General features: G+C 47.2%; 1 protein-coding gene and 1 non-coding gene across 2 annotated transcripts; one reads left to right on the forward strand and one right to left on the reverse strand.

Moving 5' to 3' along the window:
- Positions 1-17779: 17779 nt before the first annotated feature.
- LOC119921482 lies at positions 17780-17917 on the forward strand. Its single transcript, XR_005448520.1, has one exon. It is a non-coding gene; the product is annotated as a small nucleolar RNA SNORA7 (small nucleolar RNA).
- Positions 17918-24431: 6514 nt separating this feature from the next.
- Positions 24432-25296, reverse strand: LOC119921232 (olfactory receptor 14J1-like). The gene is made up of 4 exons (XM_038741566.1): positions 25012-25296; positions 24884-24971; positions 24720-24788; positions 24432-24622 (listed from the first exon to the last, which is right to left on the reverse strand). Exons 1-4 carry the CDS (start codon positions 25294-25296, stop codon positions 24432-24434), a joined length of 633 nt encoding a protein of 210 aa, XP_038597494.1.
- Positions 25297-25546: the final 250 nt, after the last annotated feature.

Here is a 25546-nt window from a genome sequence, read left to right on the forward strand (position 1 = left end):
GCATGGGCCCGGGAATTCCCTTCTTGACTGGGAGCTCCTTGAGGGTTGCATACACATCTATCAGCTCTGTTCTATTGTACTCTCCCATGCATAGCTTAGTGTGAGTCAGAGGACTTTGGTTCTAATATTGTCTCTGTCCCTTTGCTGCTGTGGGACTTTGGGCAAGTCACTTCACGTCTCTGGGCTCAGTTTCCTCATCTTTAAAATGGCACGCAACAATTGCATATTCATCTTTCCATTCTTTCTTTCCTTATAGTGGGGGCAGGGAATGTGTCTGTTACGGTGATATGAAGTGGATAGAGCATGGGGCTGGGAGTCAGAAGGAGTCAGAAGGACCTGGGTTCTAATTCCGGCTCCACGGCATGTCTGCTGTATGATCAAGGGAAAGTCATTTAACGTCTCTGACCCTCAACTACCTCATCTGTAAAATGGGCGTTAGGACTTTGAGCCCCATGTGGATCAAGTACTGTATGCAACCTGCTTAACCTTTATCTACCCCAGCGTTTAAGACAGTGCTTGAGACATAGTAAGAGCTTAACAAATACTAATATTACTATTCTTACTCTTAATTAGCTTAATGTGCACAATTAGACTCAGTAAATATGATTCAAGATTAATTGATTGATAGTAAATTATACTGTGTAAACCGAGCCCAGTACACTGGAAAGCCCAGGAAAGCAGGGATTACAATGTCCCACTATTTGTCTTCTCCCAACGTTTGGGAATAACTCTTACAGGGAGGAATTGCTAACAGTGCCAGTGGCTAGCCAAAGCTAGTCACACTTCTGCACGGGATTCTCGGACCCACTGAAGGACGAAGTGACTGTCTACAGTGCTAACACTGTGCTGGACCACCGTAGCCTGCTGGGTATTTGGCATGGTAGCTACGTTTGAGGAGGAAGGAGGAGAGGTGTGTGATGGTTGGGGGTTACTGAACTGGAAAACACCTCCCCTCTTACAAGCGCCCCTGCCCCACTGGGGGCTGCTGCCCTGGTCCGAAACCAAAATTAGGCTCCAGACTGGCTCCATCTCTTCCATCCTCATTCATCTCCCCCTTGCCCCTCCATCCCACTCACCTCCGGTTACTCTCACCGGGGCGGCGTGGTGCTGGAGATCGCTGACCTCTACAGGGCTGGCCTGGTCCTCTCTTTCTCCTCAGACTCAAGTGTTCAGTCAGCCAGTAAGGAACAGAGAGGAGAGGAGCCCTTGGCCCCTCTCCGCTCTCCCTCAGACCCTGAGAAGTTCTCCAGATGGGTTACCGTCCCTGTAGATAAAGCAGGAACTGCTCCGAGGGGGATCCCTGGACGATGGCTCCGAGCCCTGCCGATGGATTTCGTGACCTGGACAAGCCAAGCACCATCTGTTCATGTGATTCGTGAGGCTCCTGGGAGATAAAGAGCCTGGTCCCTGCAGCATCAGCGATGGTGCCGGCCCTCGGGGTTCCCGTGGAAACAGCCCCATCTGCATCCCAGGGTCTCAACCGTTCCTGTTTTCGCCGACAGTCTTTAGCCACTGTGAATCATTTCACCTTTTTCTAATTCACAACCTGAGACACTCAATCTGTCAGTCAATCAGCCAACTGTAACTTTTTCTAATGGCCTTTGTGAAGCGCCTACTATATATCAGGCACTATTCTATGTGCTGGAATACTTACAAACTAGTCAGATTGGACAGGGTCCATGCTCCCCGTGGGCCTCACATCTCAATCCCCATTTTATGGATGAGGGAACTGAGGCATGGAGAAGTTAAGCGACCCTGCCCAAGGTCACACAGCAGACATGTGGTGGAACCGGGATCAGAACCCAAGTCCATTTGAATCCCAGGCCCGCACTCTATTCACTAGGCAAAGCTGCTTCTTCTGACTTATTCTAATTGCAAATCCATTCAACCTTTGGTCATACTGACTGTAGAAACTATACTCTTGAATCAAGGCTTCGTCCACTTTTCCATCTTTCCCTTCTCTCCTTCCTACTCTATGTAATTCATTCTGTGTCTATCTTCCTCATTAGATCATAATATCATGGAGAGCAGGAATAATGTATCTTATTTCTTTTCAACTCTCATGAGAGTTTTCTAAAGTGCTTTGTACCCGGGATGTGGTAAAGAAATACGATGAATGGATAGATTGATTGATTGTTGTATTGATGGATGGATGGATAGTTGGGAGACTGGCTTCACAGACTCCGTCCTCTCCTGGTTCTCCTCTTATCTCTCCGGTCGTTCTTTCTCAGTCTCTTTTGCAGGCTCCTCCTCCCCCTCCCATCCTCTTACTGTGGGAGTTCCCCAAGGTTCAGTGCTTGGTCCCCTTCTGTTCTCAATCTACACTCACTCCCTTGGTGACCTCATTCGCTCCCACGGCTTCAACTATCACCTCTACACTGATGACACCCAGATCTACATCTCTGCCCCTGCTCTCTCCCCCTCCCTCCAGGCTCGCATCTCCTCCTGCCTTCAGGACATCTCCATCTGGATGTCCGCCCGCCACCTAAAGCTCAACATGTCGAAGACTGAGCTCCTTGTCTTCCCTCCCAAACCTTGTCCTCTCCCTGACTTTCCCATCTCTGTTGACGGCACTACCATCCTTCCCGTCTCACAAGCCCGCAACCTTGGTGTCATCCTCGACTCCGCTCTCTCATTCACCCCTCACATCCAAGCCGTCACCAAAACCTGCCGGTCTCAGCTCCGCAACATTGCCAAGATCCGCCCTTTCCTCTCCATCCAAACCGCTACCCTGCTAATTCAAGCTCTCATCCTATCCCGTCTGGACTACTGCACTAGCCTTCTCTCTGATCTCCCATCCTCGTGTCTCTCTCCACTTCAATCCATACTTCATGCTGCTGCCCGGATTATCTTTGTCCAGAAACGCTCTGGACATATCACTCCCCTCCTCAAAAACCTCCAATGGCTACCGATCAATCTGCGCATCAGGCAGAAACTCCTCACCCTGGGCTTCAAGGCTCTCCATCACCTCGCCCCCTCCTACCTCACCTCCCTTCTCTCCTTCTACTGCCCAGCCCGCACCCTCCGCTCCTCCACCACTAATCTCCTCACTGTACCTCGCTCTCGCCTGTCCCGCCATCGACCCCCGGCCCACGTCATCCCCCGGGCCTGGAATGCCCTCCCTCTGCCCATCCGCCAAGCTAGCTCTCTTCCTCCCTTCAAGGCCCTCCTGAGAGCTCACCTCCTCCAGGAGGCCTTCCCAGATTGAGCCCCTTCTTTCCTCTCCCCCCTCGTCCCCCTCTCCATCCCCCCGCCTTACCGCCTTCCCCTCCCCACAGCACCTGTATATATGTATATATGGTTGTACATATTTATTACTCTGTTTATTTATTTATTTATTTATTTTACTTGTACATTTCTATCCTACTTATTTTATTTTGTTGGTATGTTTGGTTCTGTTCTCTGTCTCCCCCTTTTAGACTGTGAGCCCACTATCGGGTAGGGACTGTCTCTATGTGATGCCAATTTGTACTTCCCAAGCGCTTAGTACAGTGCTCTGCACATAGTAAGCGCTCAATAAATACGATTGATTGATTGATTGATTGATTGAGACAAGGATTGGACCAGTGAAAAGTGGGTGGGGGAGTTTCCGTGGTTGCTTCCCTTCCCCCTTGTCACTTAGCTATTTTCCGATATTCATAACCAAGAGTGATCTTAAAATTCATATATTGCTCGTTTTTATCTTTATTAGTTATATCAGCATTATAGTAATTGAATTTATCAATAATTTACTTGCTAAATACTGCCAAGCGCTGGAGGAGAATTCAGAATAGACATATATCCCGGTTCACAGGGGCTCAATGTGTAAGAGAAAGAGAGAGCACATATTGAATTCTGATTTACAGACAGGCCCAGAGAGGGTAGGTTGCAGACCAAGGTCGCTCAGCAGGTCATCGGCAGAACTAGGCAAATATCTCAAGTCTAACGACTCCCAGCCACATGCTGATTCCACTAGGTCTTGATGCCCCCCAAGCAATGAATTATCAATTACACACGTCTAATCAGCCTTCCTCCCAGACACTGACAATTCCTCAGTCACTGGACTTTGGATTTTTAGCCTAGCTGATAAGGAATGGGGCAATCAGTGAAAGGAACCAGACATTTCATCCTATAGAGGGGGGATTAGAAATTTCCCCTTTAGGATTTTCCCCAGAGAGGACTTCATGTTCCTGGTTCCTCAGACTGTAGAGGAGGGGATTCAGAGCGGGTGGCACCGTAACATAGAAGATGGACACCAATAGATCCAGCACCGAGTGGGTATCTATTACGGGCTTGAGGTAGGCGACAGTGGCCATAGAGAGAAAGACGGTGACGATGATGAGGTGATGCAAGAAAGTGGAGAAGGCCTTGGACTGGCCGTTGGCGGCCGGCATCCTCAGTTCGGCCCAGAAATGGGAAGTATGAGACAGTGATGAGAATGAAGCAGATGATGCCTAACGCTACCCTGGCGGTGATGCTCACATCGATGGCGACGTAGTCCTCGGAATAAATGATCTTCAGCAAGTAGGGGACATCACAGACAAACAGCTGGGACGCTGCTGGACCCACAGAAGGACAGGGAGAAGATTGAAGGTACAAATAAGACTCCAAACAGGCACCTGCTGATCCAGGAGGCGGCGGCTATCTACCCACAGGCCCCTCAAGTCATGACGACCTCGTAGCTCAGGGGGAGGCAGATGGCAGCATAGCGGCCATAGGACATGGTCGTGAGGATGAACAGCCCTGAGATGGCACACCAGGTCAGGAAGACCTGGACAGCACAGCCCACTAGGGAGTTGGATCACCTGATCTCCTGACCCCTCTCAAAATCCTCCCCCTCCAACTGAACCTCCAACTACATCTTTTTGCACCTTATAAAATCCCTTTCCCCCTTCTTTCTTCCTCACCTTGATCTTTAACAATTCTCTTTCCAATTGTTCCTTCCCCAATGCTTTCAAACATACTCATTTATCCTCTATTCTTTATCTACTCCTACTCCCTTGGAGAACTCACTGACTACCGTGGCTTCAACTACCATCTCTGTACTGATAATTCCAAATCTATATCACCAGCCCTGGCCTCTCTTCTTCTCTGTGGTCTTGTATTTTCTCCTATCTTCAGGACATCTCTACTTAGATGTCCCACTGATGACTCCAATTTAACACATCCAAAACAGAACTCCCCATTTCCCCACCCAAACCCTGTTTTCTCCTATCTTTTCCATCACTGTAGGCAGCACTACTATTCTCCCAGTCTCCCAAGTCCATAACCTTGGTATTATCCTTGTCACATCTCTCTCATCAAGCCCTTACAGTCAATGTCACCAAAACCTGCTGGTTCTAACTTGACAACATAGCTAAAATCTGCCCTTTCCTTCATTAAGAGTTAGCTAATGTGAGCAGAGAAGAACACAAATGTCAAAGCAACTACCAGTTAGATCATGGCACCTCGGCACTAGGGAAGAAGTGCTAAATATGGGAAAAAAAGAACACAGTCCTGGGAGTCAGTGGCCCTGGTTTTAATATCTGCCTACCACTTACTCTCTGTGTGACTTTAACAAGTCACTTCACTTTTCTGTGTTTCAGTTTCCTCATAAAAACGATCTGGGCAGCTGAGTGAAGTATGGACTCGAGTGCGGAGAAACAGGAGGGAGGGAGGTCAGCAAGGAGGCTGAGACAGCAATCAAGACAGGAGAAGGTAAGTGCTTGGATTAGTGTGGTAGCAGTTGCAATGGAGAGGAAAGGGGAGATTTTAGCTATGTTGTGAAGGTAGAACCAGCAGGCTTTATAAGGTGCAAAGAGATGGAGTTGGAGGTTGAGTTGGAGGGGAAGGATTTTGAGAGGGGTGAGGAGAACAGGTGATCCAACTCCCTAGTGGGCTGTGCCATCTAGGTCCTCTTTGCGATCTGGTGTGCCCCATATGGGACAGGAATTGTGTCAAACCTGATAAACTTATATCTACCCCAGCACTTAGAACAGTGCCTGGCACATAATAACCCCTTTAGCAAATACTATAAATCAAACAAACAACAACAGCAGGGCTTAACTTAAAGCGAACTGACATTCTGGTGACTGTTCCGTTTCCCAGGGACGCCACCAGGACTGGGCTTGGGGGTCCTCCAGAGAAACACACCTGCAAAGCTCTTTGGTGACTCGCCAATAATGAGGTCCCAGTCCCATCCCATCCTCAAAAATCTCCAGTGGCTACCAATCAATCTGCGCATCAGGCAGAAACTCCTCACCCTCGGCTTCGAGGCTCTCCATCACCTCGCCCCCTCCTACCTCACCTCCCTTCTCTCCTTCTACAGCCCACCCCGCACCCTCTGCTCCTCCACCGCTGATCTCCTCACCGTACCTCGCTCTCGCCTGTCCCGCCATCGACCCCCGGCCCACGTCATCCCCCGGGCCTGGAATGCCCTCTCTCTGCCCATCCGCCAAGCTAGCTCTCTTCCTCCCTTCAAGGCCCTGCTGAGAGCTCACTTCCTCCAGGAGGCCTTCCCAGACTGAGCCCCTTCCTTCCTCTCCCCCTCTTCCCCCTCTCCATCCCCCCATCTTACCTCCCTCCCTTCCCCACAGCACCTGTATATATGTATATATGTTTGTACATTTTTTTACTCTATTTATTTATCTAATTTATTTGTACATATCTATTCTATTTATTTTATTTTGTTAGTATGTTTGGTTTTGTTCTCTGTTTCCCCCTTCTAGACTGTGAGCCCACTGTTGGGTAGGGACTGTCTCTATATGTTGCCAATTTGTACTTCCCAAGCGCTTAGTACAGTGCTCTGCACATAGTAAGCGCTTAATAAATACGATTGATGATGATGATGATGATGATCCCCCAAGGAGCCCGTTCCCCCATGGAATCCTGGCCGATCCTAATAAGGGGAAGTTAGAAGCAGCTGTTGATTCCTTTGCCCTTGGTAATCCAAGGTGATTGGGGACCAAGAGGTCTGGAATGACTGAGGCCCCTCCTCCCAGACTGAGCGCCCTCCTTCCGCTCCTCTTCCTCCCCCTCCCCATCCCCCCCCGCCTTACCTCCTTCCCCTCCCCACAGCACCTGTGTATATGTATATATGTTTGTACGTATTTATTACTCCATTTATTCATTTATTTTATTTGTACCTATTTATTCTGTTAATTTTATTTTGTTTTGTTCTCTGTCTCCCCCTTATAGACTATGAGCCCACTGTTGGGTAGGAACCGTCTCTATATGTTGCCACCCTGTACTTCCCAAGTGCTTAGTACAGGGCACTGCACACAGTAAGCGCTCAATAAATATGATTGAATGAATGAATTAATGAATTCCAGCTGAACCTCATGGAAGCACTCAATGGTATTTATTGAGTGCATTTTTTGTACAGAGCACTTTACTAAGACTTTGGGAATGTACAGTATAACAGAGAAGCTCCGCGCACAGTAAGTCCTCAATAACTATGATCGTTTGCTAGGCAGCATGGCCTAGTGGATAGATCATGGGGCTGGCAAACAGAAGGACCTGGGTTTTAGTCCTCGCTTCCTCCTTTTCTTCCATGTGACCTTGTGGATTAATGGCGATTAAGACTGAGCCCCGAGTTGGAACAGGGACTATAGTGTCCAACCTGATTAACGTGTATCTACCCCAGTGCGTAGTGAAGTCTCTGGCACATAATAAGCACATAACGAATGCCATTAAAGAAAAAAAAAACAGAGTTGATACGTTTCCTACCCACAAGGCCCCAGGGGGTACCTTGGTCAGAAACTTTGCCCCAGATATCAGACCACATCCTCAGTCCAGTTTCTCAATCAATGAATCAACCTATTTTATTTATTGAGCGCTTACTGTGTACAGAGCACTGTACTAAGCAAATGGAGAGTACAATACGACAGAGCTGGTAGACATGTTGTTTAACAAACAATGATCTTACAGTCTAAAGGATCGTTGATTCAAGTTTCCCTTCACCATTTATTGGAATGTCTATTTCAGTGTTCAATATTTCTCACTCTCTCATTGGTCCACCTAGACAGTGGATCTTATTTGCATCAAAAAGAAACAGCACACCATCAGTTTTAAAACACTCAATTACCTTGACTCCCTATCTCTCCTCGCTGCTCTTGTTATACAACACAGCCTGCACACTTCGCTCCTCTAGTGCCAACTCACTATGCCTCAATCTCACCTACCTCACTGCTGACCCCCTGCCCATGTCCTGCCTCTGACCTAGAACTCCCTCCCTCTTCATATCCGACAGACAATTCCTCTGTTTCATATTCAAAGCCTTTAGAAGACATATTTCCTAACATACCTCTGCCACTTGATTGCTGTGTGACCTTGGGCAAGTCACTTAATTTCTGCGGGCCTCAGTTTCTTCAACTGTAAAATGGGGAATAAGTACTTCAACTCTGAGGCAAATGTGGGAAAGGGACTGTGTCTAACTTGATTATCCTGTATCTACCCCTTAGAACAGCCACATAGTAAGTGATTAACAAATATCTTTAAAAAATGGAAAAATGAGGAAGAAAAAGAGGAAGAAGATAACTACTGGGAATCAGCGTGGCCTAGTGGAAAGAGCAAAATCCTGAGAGACAGAGGACCTGGGTTCTAATCCTCACTGTGCCACTTGTCTGATGTTTAATCTTGAGCAAGTTACTTAACTTCTCTCTGCCTCAGTTACTCATCTGTAAAATTGATATTCAATACCAGTTCTCCCTTTGACTTAGACTGTGAGACACACGTGGGACAGGGACTGTGTCCAACCTGATTATCTTGCTTCTACCCCAGCATTTAGGGCGGTGTTTGACACATACAAAGAGTTCAATAAAATCCATAATTATTCATGAGGAGATTGAAGATGGGGAATATGGATTTATTTGCCTTGTCTTCCACAAGGAAATGGGAGATATTCCTATTTTCATTTTCCCCAATCTCAGGTCTCTTGTGAAACTCCCTCCCTGTCCCTCTGTCCCTCTGTACCTCCCATTCAGACTCACGGCATCAGGTCTTGGCTTCAGTTGTCGTGCTGGTTCACATCCCTGGCTTCTCCTTTCGAGCCTGGAAACCCGTGGTGGGGAGGAAGAGGCTTTCCAGACCTCTTGGTCCCCACTCACCTTGGATCACCAAGGGCAAAAGAATCAACGGCTGCTTCTAACTTCTCCTTGTTAGGATCGGCCAGGATTCCATGGGGGAAGGGGCTCCTTGGGTGATGGGACTGGGACCTCATTATTGGCGAGTCATCAAAGAGCTTTGCAGGTGAATTTCTCTGGAGGACCCCTAAGCCCAGTCCTGTTGGCTCCACTGGGAAACGGAACAGTCACCAGAATGTCAGTTTGCTTTAAGTTAAGCCCTGCTGTTGTTGCTTGCTTGGTTTATGGTATTTGCTAAAGGGCTTACTATGTGCCAGGCACTGTACTAAGTGCTGGGGTAGATATAAGTTAATCAGGTTTGACACAGTCCCTGTCCGATATGGGGCACAGAGTCTAAATCCCCATTTTACAGATGAGGTAACTGAGGCCCAGAGAAGTGAAGTGACTTGCCCAAATTCACTCAGAAGAAAAGTGGTGGAACCCGAATTAGAAGCCAGGTCCTTCTGACTCCCAAACCCATGTTCTATCCACTAGGCCGTGCTGCTGTGGGTCTGGGGGACAGAACATGTCCCTGGGAATTGAGAGATCCTGAACTAATAATGATAACTGTGGCATTTGTTAAGCACCTACTCTGTGCCGGGCATCGAACTAGGGACAGGGGAGATACAAGCAAACTGGGATGGACACAGTCTCTCTCCCTCAATGGGGCACAAAGTCTTAATCCCCATTTTACATACGAGGTAAATGCAGCACAGAGAAATGAAGTGACTTGCTCAAAGTCACACAGCAGATAAGTGGTCGAGCTGGGATTAGAACACAGGACCTGCTAACTCCCAGGACCGGGCTGTATCCACTAGACCAATTCAAGCACCACCTCTGCCCGCTGGTACTGGGCCACTTCTGGGAGAGGTTTCTGATCAATGAACCAGCCTTGTATGAGGAAGGTGGATCCACTAGAAATCCTTCAAAAGAGATGGTTAATGTGGACAGCAAAGATATCGCTGGAAGACTGGAGTTCTGGTTCTAGCTTCACCACTCTCTGTTGTGACCTTGGGCATGTCATTTAACTTCCCTCGCAACCTCGCGACGGGCCAGCGGCGAGATAGAGGAAATGAAGGTACATTGAGAAGGTTGGCTTTAGTGGAGCGAAGTGTGTGGGCTGGGTTGTAGTATGAGAGTAGCGAGGTGAGGAGGGGACAAGGTGACTGAGTGCTTTAAAGCCAATGGTGAGGAGTTTTTGTTTGGTGCAGAGGTGGATGGGCAACCACTGGAGTTATTGGAGGAGCGGGGAAATATGTTCTGAATGTTTCCGTAGAAAAATGATCCAGGCAGCAGAGTGACGTACAGACTGGATTGGGGAGAGAGAGGAGGCCGGGAGGTCAGCATGGAGGCTGATGCAGAAATCCTGGAGGGATAAGATGAGTGATTGTATTAACATGGTAGCAATTGGGATGGAGAGGAATGGGTGGATTTTAGCAATGTTGTGAAGGTGGGACCGACATGATTTAGTGATGGATTGAATATGTTTTGGGTTGAATGAGAGAGCAGAGTCAAGGATAATGCCAATGTTATGGGCTTGTGAGACAAGAACGATGGTGGTGCCATCTGCAGTGATGGTAATGTCAGGGGGAGGACAGGGTTTGGGAGGGGGCAATAAGGATTTCCGTTTTGGACATGATAAGTTTGAGGTGATGTGAAGACATCCAAGTAGAGATGTCTTGAAGTCAGGAAGAAATGTTATACCTCAGAGAAGGAGACAGATTAGGGCTGGAGATGTAGGTTTGTATATCATCCGCATAGAGGTGGTATTTAAAGCTATTGGGAGCGAATGAATTCTCCAAGGGAGCGGGTGTAGTTGGAGAATAGGAGGGGACCCATAACTAAACCTTGAGGTACCTCAACAAGTAGTGGGTGGGAGACTGAGGAGGAGCCTACAAAAGAGATTGAAAATGAGCGGCCAGAGAAATAAGAGGAGAACCAGTAGAGGACAGTGTCAGTGAAGCCAAGGTTGGATAATGTTTTCAGAAGTATGGGGTGGTCGACAGTGCTGAAGGCAGCCGAGAGGTTTAGAAGGATTAGGATGGATTAGAGGGCGTTGGATTTCACAAGAAGGAGATCATTTCGTGACCTTTGAGAGGGCAGGTTCTGTGTAGTGAAGGGGATGGAAGGTTTCTGTGCAGTGGAAGGGGTCTAGGAGAGAATTGGAGGAGAGGAATTTGAGACAGTGGGTTTAGACAACTTGCTCCTGGAGTTTGGAGAGCAATGGTAGGCGGGAGATGGAGTGATAACTGGAGGGAACCGTGGAGTCAAGGAAGACTTCTTTAGGATAGTGGAGAGTTGGAAATGTTTGAAAGCAGTAGGGGCAAAGCCATTGGAGAGTAAACAATTGACGATGGCTGTTAGGGTGGGAAGAAGGGAGAGGACAAGAGTCTTGATAAGGTGTGACGATGCATCTTATCAGATGCACAGGTGGATGTGGTGGATTTGAGGGAAGGAAAGAGATTTCCTCTAGAGATATTCCTGAAAAAGATGGGAGAGTTGAAGAGGCGGCAGGAGGGTGGAGGGACTAAGGAAGGAGAGGGGAGATTTTAGGAAGATCATACCTCATATTGTCAATTATCTCAATATGCGGCCAGGTCTTTGGAGTCAAGAGATAGGGGAGGTGGGGTGCCAGGGGGCCAGAAGAAAGAGTAGAATGTCTGGAACAACTGAAGAGGGTGATAGTCATAGGTGTCAATAAGGGTGGAGAAGAGGGAAGTGATGAAGCACTCAAGGACAAACTTGAAGTGGACGAAATCGGCCTGATATTTAGATTTCCAACTGTAGCGCTCTGCTTCTCAACCGCAAGAGCAAACGAGGCAGACTGTGCGATGACCCAGGGCTGTGCTTTAGTGGTATGGAAGGGCTAGGGGCCAAATCAATGGGGAAGAGTGGGAAGGATGAGCCTTGCCCTTCCGAAGATCATTAGTGCTGAAAGTAGAGTGAATAAAAATCGGACAGAGGGGGGAGGTCATGAGAGTGGAGGCCCACACAATCGATTAGTCATTTATGGACATTATCAGAATGGAAAGAGGAGAGGCTCTAGTGCATGAATGTGGGGCGGGGGGGGGGAGTGTGGGTTGGGAATCTATTCAGCCAGTAAAAACCAGAGTGAAGAGACTGAAAGAGAACAGAGTAGCTCTGTGAACCGTAAGCTCTTTGTGGGAAGGAATGGTGTCTACTAATCAAAAAATTGCATTTTTTAGTGCTTACTGTGTGCAAAGCACCGTACCAAGTGCTTGGGAGAGGACAATATCATAGAGTTCGAGACATGTTCCCTGCCCACAGTGAGGTTACAATATACAGGAGGAGACAGATGTTAATATAACTACATAAATTTATGTGTGGGTCTGAGGGTTGGGTGCAACTCTGTTGTTATCTTCCAAACACTTAGTACAGTTTTCTGCACACGATAAGCGCTCAATAAATAAAATTGATCTATTGACTGAAACTCATAGGTTGTGAGGTTGTGGTAAATCATGCAAAGAAGAGGGGCCTCCTCGTCTCAGAGATTAATGTCCCCCTTATTACCCTCCCCAGGGCGGTCTTTATGTCCCTGTTCCTCAGGCTGTAGATGAGAGGGTTCAGGGCGGGGGGAATCACCGTGGAACACTGATACCAACAGATCCAGGGCCGAGGGGGACTCTGAGGGAGGCGCTAAATAAGAGAAGCAACCAGTAGTGAAAAAACAGAGATAATGGTGAGGTAGGGCAGGCAGGTGGAAAAATCTATGGACCGTCCCCCTGCATACTGTATCTTTACCACAGTGGAGAAGATATGCACATCCCCATCCCCCTCTCCCTCCCCTTCCGTCTCCCCTCCACCTCCCATCCCGTTACTGTAGGGGTTCTTCAAGGTTCAGGTCTTGGTCCCCCTCTGTTCTCGATCTACACTCACTCCCTTGGTGACCTCATTCTCTCCCACGGCTTCAACTATCATCTCTACGCTGATAACACCCAAATCTACATATCTGCCCCTGCTCTCTCTCCCTCCCTCTAGGTTCGCAGCTCCTCCTGCCTTCAGGACATCTCCATCTGGATTTCTGCCCGCCACCTAAAACTCAACATGTCCAAGACTGAACTCCTTGTCTTCCTTCACAAACCCTGCCTTCTCCCTGACTTTCCCATCACTGCTGATGGCACTACCATCCTCCCCATCTCACAAGCCCGCTTGGTGTCATCCTCGACTCTGCTCTCTCGTTCACCCCTCCCATCCAAGCCATCACCAAAACCTGCCGGTCTCACCTCCGTAACGTTGTCAAGATCTGCCCATTCCTCTCTATCCAAACCGCTTTCCTGTTCGTTCAAGCTCTCATCCTATTCCGTCTGGATTACTGTATCAGCCAGCTCTCCGATCTCCCATCCTCCTGTCTCTCCCCACTTCGATCCATAGTTCACGCCGCTGCCCAGATCATCTTTGTGCAGAAACGCTCTGGGCATGTTATTCACCTCCTCAGTAATCTCCAGTGGCTACCAATCAACCTACGCATCAGGCAAAAACCCCTCACCCTCGGCTTCAAGGTCTCCATCACCTCGCCCCCTCCTACCTCACCTCCCTTCTCTCCTTCTACAGCCCAGCCCTCACCCTCCGCTCCTTTGCCGCTAATCTCCTCACCGTGCCTCGTTCTCCCCTGTCTCGCCGTCGACCACCCGGCCCACATCATCCCCCTAGCCTGGAATGCCCTCCCTCCGCACATCCGCCAAACTAGCTCTCTCCTCCCTTCAAGGCCCTACTGAGAACTCACCTCCTCCAGGAGGCCTTCCAAGACTGAGCCCCCTCCTTCCTCTCTCCCTCCTCCCCCTCCCCCTCCCCCCGCCTTACCTCCTTCCCCGCCCCACAGCACCTGTATATATGCATATATGTTTGTACGTATTTATTACTCTGTTTATTTATTTTATTTGTACATATTTATTCCATTTATTTTATTTTGTTAATAATGATTTGTTTGGTTCTCTGTCTCCCCCTTCTAGACTGTGAGCCCACTGTTGGCTAGGGACCGTCTCTTTATGTTGCCAACTTGTACTTCCCAAGCACTTAATACAGTGCTCTGCACACAGTAAGCACTCAATAAATACGATTGAATGAATGAATGAATGAAAGAGACAATAATGGAAACAAAGCAGATCAAAGTCAAACAGAAATCAGTGGCCACAATCAGATTGAGGGTTGCATCTTCTTCCGAATAAGAGATCTTCAGCCAGGAGGGGACATCACAGAAGAGGTCTTGGATCTCAAGGGACCCTCAAATGGGCAAGGATAATGCACTAACTGAGTGGGATGCTCCAAGGAGCCTTCCGCTGAGCCAGGAAGCGGCCGCCATCTTCCCACAGGTCCCTCAGGCTATGATGACCTCTTAGCACAGGGGGCAGCAGATGGCAGTGTAATGGTCGTAGGACATTGCCTTGTGGATGAACTGCTCTGAAGTGTCAAATAGAAGCAACAGAGGGGCTTTCAAACAACAATTCAGGAAGGATATGGAGTGGCAGGTCGTCAGAGAAACCAGGAAGGACTTGGGGACGGTGACATAGATGAAGCAGATGTAGAGGGTGGACAGGTGCCTGAGTAAGGGGTACATGAGGGTGTGGAGGCGCTGGTCAAGGGCGGTGACGGCACCTATACGGAGATTCCCCGTCATGGCCACCAGGTTGAGCAGGAGGAACAGAACGGCGTGGACCAGCTGCAGCTCCTGGACCTCTGAGAACCCCAGGAAGGGGAATTCCATCACTGTGGTGTGGTTGACCATGATTTGCCAATGTTAACCAGACATAGAGAAGGGAACCATCTCAATCAGAACATCTGACAAGATGGGATCTCTGAGAACCATAGAATCTACCTCACTCTCACATATCTGGACTACCCACTATTAATAATTGTGGTACTTGTTAAGCACTTACCGTGTGCTGAGCAATGTAGTGAGCATTGGGTTATATAAAAGATGATCAGGTCCCACAAGGGGCTCACACTCTTAGTAGAGAGAATAGATATTGAATTTCCATTTTTGCAGATGAGAGAACTGAGGTACAGAGAAGTGACTTGCCCAGGGTCATTCAGAAGGTAAGTGACAGAGCTGGGATTGAAACCCATATCCCCTGACTCCCAGCCCCGAGCTTCCCATGAAAAATCATAAACTCTGTGGTTCGCTCCCACTTTGAGATATTTACCAGGACAGCCTTTATACAACTTCCCTCACTTCATCCTCATCATCATCATTATCATAAAAATGATGGCATTTCTTAAGCGCTTACTATGTGCCGAGCACTGTTCTAAGCGCTGGGGCAGATACAAGGTAATCAGGTTGTTCCACGTGGGGCTCACAATCTTAATCCCCATTTTCCAGATGAGGTAACTGAGGCACAGAGAAGTCAAGTGACTTCCCCAAAGTCACAGTTAATCGTGGCAGAACCGGGATTAGAACCCATGACCTCTGACCCCAAGCCCGTGCACTTTCCACTATGCCTCGCTGCATCTCTTATTATCATCATTGATACCATGTATTGGGGAAATACTTTGTTCAGAACATTCAGCTAAGCTCTTGGAAGAGTGTAAAACGTTTTAAGATATGGTCCCTGACCCTGATGTCTAGCCGTTAGGGTGTTAGGGTATACAAGGTACAAATAAGTTTTGCAGGAAATGTGAAAAGTCCTTAGGTGGAGTGGAAGGGCTGAGGTTACAGGCATTGATACAAGATGGGAAGATTAGAGAATAATTTGGGAAGGACTCCTGGAGACAGTGGGATCAATCAATCAATCAGTAGTATTTACTTTTATTTTTCTGGTATGTTTTAAGAACTAACTAAATGCTAGACACTGTACAATTATCTCGGGTAGATACAAGCTAATCAGATTGGACCCAGTGGATTATACTCTCCCAAATGCTTAGTCCAGTGCTTTGCACACAGTAAGTGCTCAATAAATACGATTGAGTGAATGAATGGGACTTTTCTTATTTTATGTTACTGAGTTATTTCTGACCCATAGCGACTTCATGGACACATCTCTCCCAGAACACTCCAGCTCCATCTGTAATTGTTCTGGTAGCTTATCCACAGAGTTTTCTTGGTAGAAATACAGATGTTGTTTACCATTGCCTCCTTCCATGCAGTAAACCTGAGTGTCCACCCTTGACTCTCTCCTATGCCATTGCTGCCCAGCACAGGTGACCTTTGACTTGTATCAGATTGCCTTCCAATAGCTAGCCACTGTCCAAGCTAAGAATGGAATGGGTAGGCTTCTGCTTGACTCTCCCTCCTGTAGCCAAGATTGGTAGACTACTGGATACTCTCTAGGTGTGATCCTGAGATGGTAATGAATGGGTAGACAGAAGATAATCAGGTCCCACAAGGGGCTCATAGTCTAAGTAGAAGGGAGAACAGGTATTGAATCCCCATTCGGAGATGAGAGAACTGAGGCAAAGAGAAGTCAAGTGATTTGCCCAAGGCCACACAGCAGAGAAATGGTGGAGCCAGGATTAGAATCCAGATTCTCTGACTCCCAGGTCTATGCTCTTTCTACTGGGGGAGAAGAAGAAGAAAGAAGAAAGAAGGAAGAAGAAGAAGAAGAAGAAGAAGGAGAAGAAGAAGGAGAAGAAGAAGAAGAAGAAGAAGAAGAAGAAGAAGAAGAAGAAGAAGAAGAAGAAGAAGAAGAAGAAGAAGAAGAAGAAGAAGAAGAAGAAGAAGAAGAAGAAGAAGGAAAAGTAGGAGGAGGAGAAGGAGAAGGAGAAGACACAGAGTTTAGGGTGCTTCAATAACGCAGTCAAATATATTGAGCTTTTACTGTGTGTAGAACACTATACTAAGCACTTGGGAGCATATAATTTCCTGCCCACAAGAATAAGTACTTAATCCCCATTTTGCAGATAATGAAACTACGGCACAGCGTCTTTAAGTGACTTGCCCAAGTTAGCACAGCAGTTAAGTGGTGGAGTTGGGATTGACACCCAGGTCTCCTGACACCCAGACCTATACCCGTGTCTGACAATGACCTGTAAGTTATCTCTTGATAGGCTTGCCTGCCATTTGGCATCGAATAAAAATCATCAGTTGCCCTCTTGAAAGTGTACTAGAAGCTGGTCTCTCTTTTTGCAGTGAGACTAGGAGTCACAGCCTTATAGGAGAAGCAGCATGGCTTAGTGGAAAGATCACATGCCTCCGAGTGAGCGCAGTATGGTCAGGGAATGTGTCTGCTAAATCTGTTGTATTGTAATCTCCCAAGAATTTAGAACAGTGCTCTGAACATAGTACGTACTCAATAAAGACAGGCTTTTCCACTTGTCTGCTGTGTGACCTTGAGCAAGTCCCTTAACTTCTCTGCCCCTCAGGTCCCTCATCTGTAAAATGGAGATTAAATCCTCCTCACTCCGATGTATGCTGTGAGCCCCATGTGGGACCTGTCACACAATCCCAGATTGTGCCCAATCTGATGAGTTTGTACTTACCCCTGGGCTTGGCACTCGGAAAGTGATTGACAAATATAATAAAATAGGTTGGACACCCACAAAGCCCTTGTACAAGCTGTGTTCTCCTCCCAAGTGGGTTTCTAGGATGAAAGCAATCTGAATTATCAAAGAACAGCTCCTCTTTTTTTCTGTCCCTACCAAAGGGGCCTGGATCACCTCTCCAGACCATGTTAGTACCAAAGACGTCCCAAGTTGTCAAGGATCACTGTGGCTTCCTGTATTTTAGGATGGGCGAGAGATTATGCCCCCTCTCAGGATCGCACCTGGAGAGTTTTCACTACTCTACCAGTCCTGCCTACAGGAGGGAGAGTCAAGCAGAGGCCTACCCATTCCATTCCTAGTTTGGACAGTGGCTAGCGAGTGGAAGGCAATCTGCTACAAGTCAAAGCTCACCCATGCTGTCGAGGGCAGAGACTCGAGTTTACTATGCGGAAGTCGGCAGTTGTAAACCACTTCCGTATTTGCACCAAGAAAACTCTATGGATACCCTACCAGAATGATTGCAGAGAGAGATCGGGGCATTCTGGGAGACATGTGTCCATGGTGTCGCTATGGGTCGAAAATAACTCGATGGCAAGACAAGACAAGAGAGATTATGAATTTAGAGGAATCATAAAGTAGAATATGTATTGTTAGAGAAGGAGCATGACCGAGAGGAGTGTATGAGCCAAATAGTCAGAGGACCTGGGTTCTAATACTGCCTCCACGAGTTAGCTGTTGTGTGTCTTTGGACAAGTCATTTCACTTCTCAGTCCCTCAGTTATCTCAATCTGTAAAGTGGGGATTCATACTGTGAGCTTTCTGTCCAGCCAGATTAGTTTATATTCATTAATTTCATTCACTCGTATTTGTTGAGCGCTAACTGTGTGCAGAGCACTGTACTAAGCGCTTGGAAAGTACAATTTGGCAACAGATACAGTCCCTACCCAACAACGGGCTCAGTTCTTAGAACAATGCCTGGCACATAGTAAGTGCTTAACAAATGCCATTAAAAACCACTCTCGGTTCTGCCACGTAGGTTCTGAATGACCTTAGGCAGGTTATTTAACTTCTCACCTCACCTACCTCTTCTGAGAAATGGGGATACAATACCTGTTCTTCCTTAGTCAGTCAATCTTAATTATTGAGAACTTTCATTCATTCTGTCAGTCGTATTTATTGAGTGCTTACTGTGTGCAGAGTACTGTACTAAGCGCTTGTGAAGTACAAATTGGCAACACACAGAAACGGTCCCTACACAACAACGGGCTCACAGTCTAGAAGGGGGAGACAGACAACAAAACAACATTCATTCAATCATATGTATTGAGCACTTACTATGTGCAAAGCACTGTACTAAGAGCCTAGAAGAATACAATATAACAATATAACAATATCCTTCCTACTTAGACTGCAAGCCCCATGTGGGACATAATTATTTTGTGTCTACCCCAGCACTTACACAGTGCTGGCACAGAGTAAGTACATAACAAATACTACAATTACCATTACTCTGCTCAGCATTAATAAAGTGCTTAACAAATCTCACTGATCAACTGAACGAATGAAAAGGAGCTGGAACAGGGTAGAGGGTAGTAGCTGTGTTTCCAATCCTGGTGATTTTCCAGGTCCTGGAACAGAGGGCTACACTTGACAGACGGCTGCCCTGGTCATTTTTCTACAGAACTGTTTAGGCCATATTTGTCCACTCCTCAATAACCTCTAGTGGTTGCCCATCCGCCTCCACATCAAACAGAAACACCTTGCCAAAGACGTTAAAGCAATCAATCGCCTTCCTTCTCCTGCCTCATCTCACTGCTCGCCTACTACATCTACCCTGCACACTTCGTTCCTCTAATGCTAATAATAATAATGATAATAATGACATTTATTAAGCGCTTACTATCTGAAAAGCACTGTTCTTCCTTCTCACCTTCTAACCTTCTCACTTCCTTGATCTCATCTATTTCGCCACCTAACCCTCTCCAACGTCTTGCCTCTGTCTTGGAACAACCTCCCTTCACATACCAGATAGACAGTTACTCTCCCCTCCTTTAAAACTTTTTTGAAGGTATATCTCCTCCAAAAGGCCTTCCCTGACTAAGCCCTCCTTTCCTCTTCTACCACTCCCCTCTGATTTCCCTGACTTGCTCCCTTTATTCATGTCCTGTCCCAGCCCCACAACACTTAAGTACATATATGTAATTAATTTATTTATATTACTATCTGTCTTCCCCTGAAGATATGTCCAGTACTGAGCTCCTTATCGTTCCTCCCAAACCCTGTCCTCTTCCTGACTTTCCCGTCACTGTAGATGGCACTACCATCCTTCCCGTCTCACAAGCCCGCGACCTTGGTGTCATCCTCGACTCTGCTCTCTCATTCACCCCACATATCCAATCGGTCACCAAAAGCTTCCGGTCTCATCTCCAAAACATCGCCAAGATCCGCCCTTTCCCCTCCATCCAAACTGCTACGTTGCTGGTTCAATCTCTCATCCTATTCCGACTGGATTACTGCAGAAGCCTCCTTTCTGATCTCCCATCTTCCTGTCTCTCCCTGCTTCAGCCCATACTTTGCTCTGCTGCCCGAATTATCTTTGTTCAGAAACGCTCAGGGCATGTTACTTCCCTCCTCAAAAATCTCCAGTGATTTCCTATCAACATTCGAATCAAGCAAAAACTCCTCACTCTCAGCTTCAAAGTTCTCTGTCACCTTACCCCCTCCTACTTCACCTCCCTTCTCTTCTTCTACAGCCCAGCCCGCACCCTCTGCTCCTCTGCCACTAACCTCCTCACTGTGCCTCGTTCTCGTCTGTCACGCAGTCGACCCCTGGCCCATGTCCTACCTCTGGCGTAGAATGCTCTCTCTCCACACATCTGTAAAACTAGCTCTCTTCCTCCCTTCAAGGCCCTACTGCCTCACCTCGTCTAGGAAGCCTTCCCAGGCTAAGCCCCCCTTTTTCTCTCTTTCTCCTCACCCTCGCTCCCCCTCCCTCTCTCTGCTCTACCCCTTCCCCTCCCCACAGCAGGTATGTATATAAGTACATATGTATTACTCTATTCCTTTTATTAAGGACGTGTATATAGCTATACTTCTATTTATTCTGATGGTATTGACACCTGTCTACTTGTTTTGGTTTGTTGTCTGTCTCCCTCTTCTAGACTGTGAGCCCGTTGTTCGGTAGGGACCATCTCTGTATGTTGCCGATTTGTATTTCCCAAGCGCTTAGTACAGTGCTCTGCACACAGTAAGCACTCAATAAATACGAATGAATGAATGAATGACAGTAAGCCCGTACGTTTAACTGCCTTCTCAGGTCCCCTGTTCCTCCCCCTTCTCCATCCCTCACCCCCAACCATCTGGCCTCCTAATTCATTAGTAAAGTTAACTCCATAAGGTCGGAGCTCTCAAAAGTCACCCCTCCCCTTCTCCATCCCCCCCGCTTTCAACCCACGCTACTCTCCCATCCTTCCCAGCAGTATCTTCAGATGAGATCTCCTCCCTCCTTTAAAGTGCTACTCCATCCACCTGTGCTTCAGACCTCATTCTCTCCCATCTTATGAAAACTCTCGCCCCTTCCCTCCTCACCTCAACTTCCATCTTCAACCGCTCACTCTCCACTGCTTCCTTCCCTTCTGCCTTCCAACATACTCACGTCTCCCTCATCCTATAAAAAACCCTCTCTTGACCACCTCCCCTTTTAGTCATCGCCCCATCTCCCTCCTACCCTTCTTTGTCTCGAATTCTGCAATGCCACCTCTCTCCTTGACCTCCTCCATCATTCGGGCTTCTGTCCCCTACACTCCACCGAAACTGCCCTCTCAAAGGTCACCAATGACCTTTTTCATCCCAAATATAACGGTTCCTAATCTATCCTAATCCTCCTCGACCTCTCAGCCGCCTTCGACACTGTGGATCACCCCCTTCTCCTCAACATGCTATCCAACCTTGGCTTCGCAAATCTGTCCTCTGCTGGTTCTCCTCTTATTTCTCCGGCCGTTCATTCTCAGTCTCCTTTGAGGACTCCTCCTCCGCCTCCCATCCCCTCACTGTAGGGGTTCTTCCAGGGTCAGTTCTTGGTCCCCTTAATAATAATAATAATAATAATAATAATAATAATAATAATAATGACATTTATTTTGAGCTTACTGTGTGCAAAGTACTGTTTTAAGCGCTGGGGAGTTCACAAGGTGATCAGGTTGTCCCACAGGGGGCTCACAGTCTTAATCACCAATCAGATGACGTACCTGAGGCCCAGAGAAGTTAAGTGGCTTGTCCAAAGTCACACAGCTGACAATTTGCGGAGCTGGGATTTGAACCCATGACCTCTGGCTCCAAAGCCCGTGCCCTTTCCACTGAGCCACGCTGCTTCCCTTCCGTTCTCTATCTACACTCACTCCCTTGGTGAACTCATTCGTTCCCACGGCTTCAACTATCATCTCTACGCTGATGACACCCAAATCTACATCTCTGCCCCTGCTCTCTCTCCCTCCCTCCAAGCTCGTATCTTCTCCTGCCTTCAGGACATCTCCATCGAGATGTCTTCCCGCCATCTAATATTCAATATGTCCAAGACTGAGCTCCTTATGTTCCTTCCCGAACCCTGTCCTCTCCTTTCCTTCACTGTAGACGGCACTTCCATCCTTCCCGTGTCACAATCCCTTTTTCCTCTCCTCCTCCCCATCCCTCCGTTCTAGCTCCTTCTCCTCTCCACAGCACTTGTATATAGTTGTACAGATTTATTGCTCTATTTATTTTACTTGTACATATTTACTATTCTATTTATTTTGTTAATGATGAGCATATAGCTATAATTCTATTTATTCTGGCGATTTTGACATGTGTCTACATGTTTTGTTTTGTTGTCTGTCTCCCCCTTCTAGATTGTGGGCCCGTTGCTGGGTAGGGACCGTCCGTATTTGTTGCCGACAATACCCAAACGCATAGTACAGTGCTCTGCACAGTGTAAGCGCTCAATAAATACGATTGAAAGAATGATTAGGCTCCCGTTTGAATAACTGCCCTGCCTTTTCCTAAGGAATCCCATTTCCCTGATATAGGTATCCATGGGCTGCCCAGAACAGTTATTTTACAGAGGGGCTGGCCTTATGCTGCTCTGGACACCAAGGAGAGAAGAAATCCCAGTTAGCACTCATCCCAAATTCTCCCTTTATGCACCCAAGAGAAACAGTGTGGCTTAGTGGAAAGAGTTTAGGACTGGAAGTTAGAGGATCTGGATTCCAGTCTCAGCTTCACTATTTTCACTGTGCATATTTTCAGTGGCCAGAGCAGAACAGAAAATCTTTCAAGTTTATCTTGAGCAGGGAATGTGTCTACCAATTCTCTCCTAATGTACTCTTCCAAATGCTCAGTATAGTGCTCTGCATATAGTGCGTGCACAATAAATATGATTGATTGATAGGAATCATTCATTTATATTAATTTATCTCCCCCTCTAGAATGTAATCTCGTTATGGGCAGGGAAACATGTCTACTAGTTCTGTTTTAGAGCAGTCTTTCAAGTGCTAACCACTCAATAAATAACACTGATTGATTATGGGGGGCTTTAGAGATGGGGAGGGCTGTGGCCTGGCAGTTTTTCTAGGGACCACTGGGTATGGGGACTTCAGGCTATTTCAGGCACCAGTGACCCCACTAGAATCTCAGTCACCATCTCTCTCCTGTCTTCAGTCTAGATCACCCTTTATTGTTCAAAGCATCTTTCTATAACTTTTTTTGAAAAAGCATCGTACTCTTTTGCCAAATAATAATAATAGTAAGAATGGTACACGCTAAGTGTTAACTATGTGCCAGCATTGTTCTAGACCTTGGGGTGGATACATTCACAGCCATGGATCCATCGTACCACTGGCAGCCCCATCCCCAAACCAAAAGACAATTCTAATACTTTTTTTCCTTTTTGGGGGAGAACTTACTATGTGTTAGACAGTGTCCAACGTTTTGGGGTAAATACAAGATAATCAGGTTGTACACAGTCCTTTTCCTGCAAGGGATTTACAGTTTCAATCCCCACTTTACAGATGAGGTAACTGAGGCAGAGAGAAGTGAAGTGACCTACCCAGGGTCACATAGCATACAAATTACAGAGCAGGGATTTGAACACAGGGCCTCTGACTCACAGGCATGGGTTCTATCTGCTACACCACACTGCTACTATTCTGTAAAGCAAGACGTAGAGTAAGTAGGCATAAGTAGTAAATACTAAAGAAGCAGCAACCTACTAGAAAATAAGCGAGAGGTAAATTATAGATGAAAGTTTCTCAATAAATAGGATTAAATGATTTTTTAAAGATGGTATTTGTTAAGTGCTTACTAAGTGTCAGACTCTGTGTTCTCTGCACTGGGGTAGATCAATCAATCAGTCAATTGTATTTCTGAGCGCTTACTCTGTGCAAAACACTGTACTAAGTGCTCAGGAGAGTACAATTCAACAGAATTAGAAGACATGATCCCTGCTAACAGTGAGCTTACTGTCTAGAGAGGGAGACTGACATTAATAGGAATAAATAAGTAATGTGTAATGCATTTCATTCATTCATTCAATCATATTTATTGAGCGCTTACTGTGTGCAGAGCACTGTAAAAAGAGCTTGGGAAGTACAAGTCGGCAACATATAGAGACGGTCCCTACCCAACAACGGACTCACAGTCTATAAAGCGTAGTTTAAAGATGTATACAGAAGTTCTGGGGTTGGGGGTGGGGGTGGCTATCAAGTGTTAAAAAGTCACAGACTGAAATTTTAGTAAGTGCTCAATAAATATGATTGAATGAATGAATCCTTCGTCAGTAGTTCCAGAAACTTTATTCCAGGGCAAAGACCCACATCCTAAGCAAATTCTTTACCCCCTGAAGGCTTCCCCCAGGGCAGTCTTTATGTCCCTGTTCCTCAGGCTTTAGATGACAGGGTTCAGAGTTGGGGGTACTACGGCATAGAACATGGGGAGGAGGAAGTCCGGAAGAGAAGGGGACTCAGGAACTGGATTGAGATATTCAAACCCACCGGAGGAAAGGAACAAGGTGACGACGACGAGGAGGGGCAGGAAGGTGGAGAAGGCTCCAAAGCTCGGCTCTCTGTGGATGGCATCTTCACCACGGCCCAGAAGATGCTGACTCAAGAGCAAACGATTAAAATAAAAGAGGAAAAAAAAAGCCACAGTAGTTATGAGGTAGATAACACTCACTTCTCCCGCTGTCTTCAGGGCAGACGAGCTTTAATACCTGGGGGGCATCGGAGAAGAAATGGTGGATCACTGTGGGACCAAGAAGGTCAAGGAAAAGATATTAGAAGCATGAAGGATCCCCATGAGTTGCCCGCTGAGCCACGAGGCGAGGGCCATCTTCCCACAGGCCCTTGGAGCCATGATAATGTCATAGCGCAGGGGGCGGCAGATGGTCCCGTAGCCATCGTAGGACATCGCCGTGAGGATTCCCACCTCCGAATAGCCCAGAAGGTAAAGAAGAGGACCTAAAGACTGCATCCTGCCGGGAAATAGATCTACTGTTAATCACGGCGTTACTAATGGACTTGGGGACGGTAACGGAGATGAGGCAGAGGTCGAGGACCGACAGGTTCCTGAAGAAGAAGTACATGGGGATATGGAGGTGCCGGTCGAGGGCAGTGACGGTGATGATGAGGAAATTCCCCATCAGAGCGTCCAGGTAGACCAGCAGGAACAGCACGGCGTGGCCCAGCTGGAGCTCCCGGAACTCAGAGAACCCCAGGAGAAGGATATCCATCACGGTGGTGACACTGGACATGGGCCAGGAGGTGCCTGTGTTGAATAAGACAGGGGAAAAGTAGGCAGTGTTGCCCAAAAGATAGAGCACTGGGTTGGACATAAGATTACCGGGTTCCAGCTCTGCCACTGGCTTGCTCTGTGACGTTAGGAAAGTTTAGTAATCTCTCTGCGCCTCTGTTTTCTCATCTGTAAAATGGGGATCATGGAGATTGTGAGCCCTAGGTCAGGTATGTGTCCCTGCTAACAATAGTTATGATAGTTACTGAATG

This window comes from Tachyglossus aculeatus (genome assembly GCF_015852505.1).
Source record: "Tachyglossus aculeatus isolate mTacAcu1 chromosome 12 unlocalized genomic scaffold, mTacAcu1.pri SUPER_6_unloc_2, whole genome shotgun sequence".
In the NCBI taxonomy this organism is placed as follows: domain Eukaryota; kingdom Metazoa; phylum Chordata; class Mammalia; order Monotremata; family Tachyglossidae; genus Tachyglossus; species Tachyglossus aculeatus.

What these genes read in the sequence shown, in the direction of transcription:
- LOC119921232 (XM_038741566.1), bottom strand. Translation starts at nt 25,296, where the DNA reads ATGTCCAGTGTCACCACCGTGATGGATATCCTTCTCCTGGGGTTCTCT. An exon ending in TATCATGGCTCCAAGGGCCT is followed by an intron (nt 24,789 to 24,883) that starts GTGGGAAGATGG and finishes TTGGTCCCACAG; the next exon opens with TGATCCACCATTTCTTCTCC. An exon ending in CCCTGAAGACAGCGGGAGAA is followed by an intron (nt 24,623 to 24,719) that starts GTGAGTGTTATC and finishes GCCGTGGTGAAG; the next exon opens with ATGCCATCCACAGAGAGCCG.